The following is a 7,028-nucleotide window of genomic DNA, read 5'->3' on the forward strand; positions in this document are numbered from 1 at the left end:
ATCCCCTTAGGAGAAATGACTGTCACCTTGCACTGGGGTATTTGTATCTCCCTTCTGGCTGGAGGGAACCTGGTAGTCCCCTATACCATGCGTCATGTCTAGGCAGATGCCTGGGGTGGGAGGTCTCGTGGTGGTTGTGGGTGGGGGGCGGGGGTTTATGGGAGGCTACGCTGGTTCAGTCAGGGAGAGTGGGAGGGGGAGGGGGGGAAGCGTGACGAAAGGCCTGACGATGCGTCAGAAAAAATTCTGTTTGTAGGATAATAGGTCGGAGGCTCAGCGCCCGGGACCAGCTTCTCCCAACACCGGTTGTCGGTTACTGATGTCTTGATCCTCTGTTTGACACATTATAAACTGTCGGTGACACATTATAAACTGTCGGTGACACATATAAACTGTCGGAGAAACATTATAAACTGTCGGTAACACACTATAAACTGTCGGTGCCGCATTATAAACTATCGGTGACACATTATAAACTGTCGGGGACACATTATAAACTGTCGGTGACACATTATAGACTGTCGGTGACACATTATAAACTGTCGGAGACACATTATAAACTGTCGGTGACACATTATAGACTGTCGGTGACACATTATAAACTGTCGGGGACACATTATAAACTGTCGGGGACACATTATAAACTGTCGGTGACACATTATAAACTGTCGGTGACACATTATAAACTGTCAGTGACACACTATAAACTGTCGGTGACACATTATAAACTGTCGGTGATACATTATAAACTGTCGGTGACACACTATAAACTGTCGGAGACACATTATACACTGTCGGTGACACATTATAGACTGTCGGTGACACATTATAAACTGTCGGGGACACACTATAAACTGTCGGAGACATGTTATAAACTGTCGGTGACACATTATAAACTGTCGGTGGCACATTATAAACTGTCGGAAACACATTATAAACTGTCGGTGACATATTTAAACTGTCGGAAACACATTATAAACGGTTGGTGACATATTTAAACTGTCGGAAACACATTATAAACTGTCGGTGATACATTATAAACTGTCGTTGACACATTATAAACTATCGGTGACACATTATACACTATCGGTGACACATTATAAACTGTCGGTGACACATTATAAACTGTCGGAGACACATTATAAACTGTCGGTTACACATTATAAACTGTCGGTGATACATTTTAAACTGTCAGTGACACATTGTAAACTGTCCGTGACACATTATCAACTGTCGGTGACACATTATAAACTGGTTGTGACACATTACAACCTGACGGTGACACATCATAAACTGTCGGTGACACATTATAAACTGTCGGTGACACATTATAAACTGTCGGTGACACATTATAAACTGTCGGTGACACACTATAAACAGTCGGAGACACATTATAAACTGTCGGTGACACATTATAAACTGTCGGTGACACACTATAAACTGTCGGAGACACATTATAAACTGTCAGTGACACATTATAAACTGTCGGTAACACATTATATTCTGTCGGTGACACATTATAAACTGTCGGTAACACATTATATTCTGTCGGTGACACATTATAACAGTCGGTGACACATTACAAATTGTCGGAGACACATTACAAATTGTCGGAGACACATTACAAACTGTCGGAGACATATTATAAACTGTAAGTGACACATTATAAACTGTTGGTGACACACTATAAACTGTCAGTGAAACACTATAAACTGTCGGTGACACACTATGAACTGTCGAAGACATATATTAAACTGTCGGTGACACATTATAAACTGTCGGTGACACATTATAAACTGTCGGAGACACATTATAAACTGTCGGTGACACATTGCTGCTTTTCCCTCTCCGTCTGATTGGTCTTTGTGAAATAATTTCAAGATAATAATAATAAATAATTCCAACAACGCAGAAATGTTTTGCCAACGTTGTAACTGCCTGTTTTTGTAATTATTTCTAGTAATGAAGCTGTCCAATTATTTAATAAATATTTCGTAGTAGTTTGGTCATGAACGTTCCCGGGAAGTTGGGTCTTCGTGTCGTAGTCTCGTGGCTATATTTTTTAGTCAGTGTTTCCATTATTTTTTGTCAGTGTTTCCATTGAATTGTTTTTCAAAATCTATACTTGACCAAAATGTTGTATCGTTAAAAGAGTTACTTAGCAATTTGATTATATTCCCGTGGTATTGGTCTTTGCTTATCTGTATTGCCCTATTTTATCTTCTTTAGTTCTATACCTTCATTTCTGGAAATTGTGGTAACTCATATATTACTGGTAAAATATGTTTGTTTTTCTAAAAGTTGTTAAAGTTAATATAACTTTACTACAACATTTGTTCAGCAATTTTCCTGCTCGTATATAATGTTTACAAGGTTGCCATGAACACCACACCACTGTCCTCCAGAGTAAAGAAGTTTATACCTACCTTAGAGTCACCTCAATTACTTTATTTTAGGCTGGCATCCCAACCTTTGGTAGATGCCCCCAAGTTCCCTGCACGCTCACCATATTGGTCAGTGAAGATGGCCTTACAATATTTGTTTTCCGGCAACTAATGTCAATTGCGCTGGAAATGTATTTATTTTGAAAACTTTTTTAAAACACAATGAAACATATCACTTGAATCTTCTTCCAGACTTAACTATATATAATTGTTATTGTATAATTTGCACCTACTCACTATCATTGCAATTTAATTGTTGTTACATATAATTTTTTTTTTATATTCTTGACAAATAAAATATTTATTGCCAATTTAGATCAGATAAAAATATATCTGCATAACTATAATATATAAACTTCACTCATTTTGAAAGAGTTGTTCGATTTGGAAACGTTGCGTTTCGAAATTTATGATTATCATCTTCAGATATAGGCCCGTACATCACGGGTGTGCGCCTTGGAAATCTCTTCTGGGAGGAACTTTCTCTGCCCACCTGTTATATAATTTTCTTGCTAGTTGTACTATGGACATGAGCGTTGTATATGTGTTAATATGTGTGTGTTTGTTAAAAAATAGAGGGGGGTCTTCTGTGTGTGTTTATTTACATATATATATCCACCTGGATGAACTTGCAGGACGAGCATAAGCTCCAGGTTCCGTCTTTCTGCCGCTTGTTACCTGAGCTATTGGTCTTGACTAAGGGTCGGGAACCTTGTGTCATACAACAGCCCTATTGTTCTTACCCAAGATTCCACAAGGGCGCACATTAGAATATGCGCTGTATTCATTTAAAATATGTCAAAAACAAAGAATTAAACAGACAGTACAAATTTATGACATCTAAGAACGTCTTTAACTTTATTATTTTAACATAAAACTTTTATGCTGCTCATGTTTACTCTTATTCAAAAATACACACTTAGAAAAACCACATTATTTGTTCGACAGAAAGAAATTTGTTTCATTCATTTTACAAATAATCTGAGCAGAATGGTTTTTCGATCATAAGACTTGACTATTAAAGCTTTGTCATTTCTAAATTAAGCTGTATTATAATTCTAAAATTCATAAGTTCATTAAAGTTCATTTTACTAATTTTTCACCTGAATTTAAAATTGCTTTCGAAGGCCGCACAAAGAACCAAAAAAGCTGCACACGGCCTTAATGTAGCCGGTTTCCCACCTCTGGTCTGCATATTTATGCTACATGGTGCCCATGTAAACGTTCGCAAACAAGACACCTAGGAGAGAATCCATGGCGACCCCATCTACTTGCTTATACAACTGACCATCGGGACTCATGAAAGGTGCCTCTTTAGTTCAGGCTTCCAGTAACTTTCTCAGTATGCTCCCTGATATGTCAAGAGGGGTACAAGACGGATCACGATACACTCTGTTGATTGTTGCCGCCGGAGGCGGCTAGTTTATTGTGCACCCCATACTCATCCTGTGAGCGGTAGCGCAATAAGCATTACAGAGGGCACAAAAGGTCTTTATCAGACCTCATCTTAGATTATTACATAAACAATTTCATCTATTCTTCACACCTTATAGTTACAATGTCAGCTAGTTACAGAGAAAGTGCTATCTCAAGAGCTGTATATTTACAGTAAGTCATTATTCATTAATGGTAAGCCTTATCGCTAATACATAATAGTTTGACCAATGGAGATATTACAGTCATAGGGGAGCTTTTGTTTAATATTAGTCTTCACAATACACTACTTGTTTCTTAATCTCATATGTCGTTTATCTACTGGAAGCGAAATATGGATACATTACAAGGATTTCAGGTAATTTATCCATGGTAATAAGATAGGTTGTCATATCATACAAAGTGTGCTTAAATTTATCTCTAAATGGCTCAATTTTACTACAATCCAAGATATAGTGTTCGAGTGTGTGTCCCTGTCTTTGTCTACACACTTTACACTTTACTTCATTTAGATCCCTATACAAGCCGAACTGCCAGAGATACTTGTAGCCAAGTCTTACACGAGCTGTGACAACATCTGTTAGTCTACTGACTTTGTTACTTGCCCCATACACATGTTTTACTTCACACATTTCATTATGATGAACCTGCTAGTTCCAGTTTGCACAGTTCTACTTTCTTCATATCCATCCAGGAGTCCTCGTCTAAGGACACTTTTAAGGGTCCTATTTGATAACTCCGGATTCGGTTCAATACTCTCTTTATTTACTGCAGCCTTAGCAAGGGCGTCAACTTTGTCATGTTCCTGCAGGCCAATGTGAGAAGGCAATCCACAAAATTTTTATATTTACCCTCTTGCTAAGAATTCTTATATATCTTCGTCTAGCTTCCAAGACAAGCACGTTATTACTTGATTGCAATCTGTTTATTGCTCGTAGTGAGGAAAGGGAGTCGGAAATAATTAAGCTGTCTACTTCAGTGTTGTAAATAATTTCGAGTGCTACCAGTAATGCTACCATCTCGGCTTGCAGTGTGGATGCCCAGTTACTAATTCGGATATTCCTTTGAATTGTGCTGCCATCGGGCTGATGAGCAATAACAGCCCTTCCTGTCCTCCCTGTAGTTGTATTGAGTGATCCGTCAGTGCATATGTTCTGTTATGTTGTTTTCAGCTTGTATATTGTGAATGGTGCTATGGTGCTTAATTTAGCAGTAAGCTGAAAATGAGGGTTGTATGTGATTAGTTTCTTGGTGGGGTATGCAGGGGTCAAGATGTCAAAAGATCTGCCAGGGTGGAAGGAAGTGCTGTACTCTTTCATCTGTATATACATCGTGCAGTCCCATCATTTTAATATGAGTGACTGTTCTTTGAATCCATTTAGACTCGCTGGTTCCATTTCGTATGTGTTCTAACAGTGCAACTGACACAATGTTGTTTTTGTTATCACGCAGAAGCTTCAGTCCCATCATAAGATTAATTTCACATATTCTGTCTCGAATGCTAAGTATATTTAATTCTTTCTGCTTGTTGAGAACTTTAGTAGTTATAGGACAGCCAAGTATAATTCTGAGTGCTTCATTTTCCATTTTTTCCAGTCTATCAATACCCTTTGCCATTTTGCAAGACCAAAGCTGGTGCATGATAGTCTATCAGAGACCTTATATATGCTAAATACATCATTTTTGCTATTCTAATACTAACACCGTACCCCACTACAGTTCTGAGAGCCTTGAGTCTATCTCTACATTGTTGATGTAACTTATTGACTGCAGTTGAGGTACAAGGGACAGAGACACCAAGGTATTTGAAAGAAGAGACATAGTCTATTGGTATGTTGTCTATCTTATGTTTTCGTGGTCCACTTTTGCGGTTGCCAATTTGTCTATTAAATACCTTAATTTTAGCAGCGTTGATTACAAGACCAAGCCTCTCACAAGCTGTATGTATACAATTTAAGATTGTTTGCATTTCGCGGTGGGTTTCAGTATGTACAAGGATGTCATCTGCATAGCTGATAGTGGTGATTGCCGGACTAGTTGGGATTAATTTTAGTAAGGCATTAATTGAACATTAAACAAGGTAAGACTGAGTACTCCTCCTTGTGGGGTGCCTAGTTGCATTAATTTAGTTTCACTCTTGAAGCCTTGGAACAGTGCAGAGGACTTCCGGTTGGTAAGATAGCCCCGTATATGTTATAATAATTGTCCACCTTTATCCATTCTCGCTAATTCATACATAATCACGTCCCTATTAGGAATATCAAAGGCATTTTTTAAATCGATAAATGTTGTGTACGTATGCCTTTTATCTGCATGAACAGTAAGAAATGTTGTGATACAGTTGTGTACACTTTTACCATGTGTGAAACCATTGATATCAGATATCATGTGCTCTTTAACTCTATACAATAATCTATTAAGCACCATTCATAAATACCCTGTCTATCATCATCCTGATAGTTTCATCGACAGGGATGTTGGTTAACCGCGTCTCCACATCCAAAGAGGATCTTATCCCTGTGGCTCATGCTTCCCGCAGTAAGTCAACGAATTCCTTTGGAGACTTCAAGCTAAAAGCACAAAGCACATAAGAAGTCAGAAAGCAGTTGAGTCACTTAGCCAGTCTGTATGTGGGTGTGTGTATCTGGCTGATGATTGGCCTATGTGGATTTCAAGGCTTGTGGGTCTTGACATTCTCATATGCATAACCAGGTTTATATTCCCCGATAACCTTTGACAGGTGGAGTCCGGATTTCTTGGCGTTCATAGTTTCAATCAATCTGTTTACCTTCGTTTTCAATCCGGCTGTAGTGTCCTTTGTTACCCTTTGGAATTTAGTTTGGTCAGAGAGTATGAGCTTCATCGGAGAATAAACTGTCACGTTATGTCCAGACCAAGTGAGATGGCCCGGAAAGTAGAGTTGGAGATCATATTGGACGACATAATCGACCTCGTGACGCAAAAGAAGGTTACCACTAAAGACACCTTGCAAGTGGAACTTATTGCAGAAGGAGGAAAGATTCGAGGTAACTACACAAGCACCATACTGTCCCCCGAGCTCAAAGCGGCAGCTAAGAGCCTTCGTGAGAATAAGAAGATAGTCGTCAGGAGAGGTGACAAGTCGCCAATATACATTATTCTTAAAATAGA

At 38.6% G+C, this 7,028-nt stretch overlaps 1 protein-coding gene across 1 annotated transcript; it reads right to left on the minus strand.

The window, feature by feature from the left end:
* Window positions 1–273: 273 nt before the first annotated feature.
* On the minus strand, window positions 274–6,741 carry LOC138366662 (DNA-directed RNA polymerase II subunit RPB1-like). The gene is made up of 5 exons (XM_069327882.1): window positions 6,667–6,741; window positions 4,509–4,683; window positions 1,584–1,733; window positions 1,270–1,461; window positions 274–917 (listed from the first exon to the last, which is right to left on the minus strand). The coding sequence occupies exons 1-5, from the start codon at window positions 6,739–6,741 to the stop codon at window positions 274–276; spliced, it is 1,236 nt and encodes a 411-aa protein (XP_069183983.1).
* Between the last annotated feature and the right edge of the window lie 287 nt (window positions 6,742–7,028).

Source organism: Procambarus clarkii, chromosome 2 (assembly GCF_040958095.1).
Source record: "Procambarus clarkii isolate CNS0578487 chromosome 2, FALCON_Pclarkii_2.0, whole genome shotgun sequence".
Classification (NCBI taxonomy): Eukaryota; Metazoa; Arthropoda; class Malacostraca; order Decapoda; family Cambaridae; genus Procambarus; species Procambarus clarkii.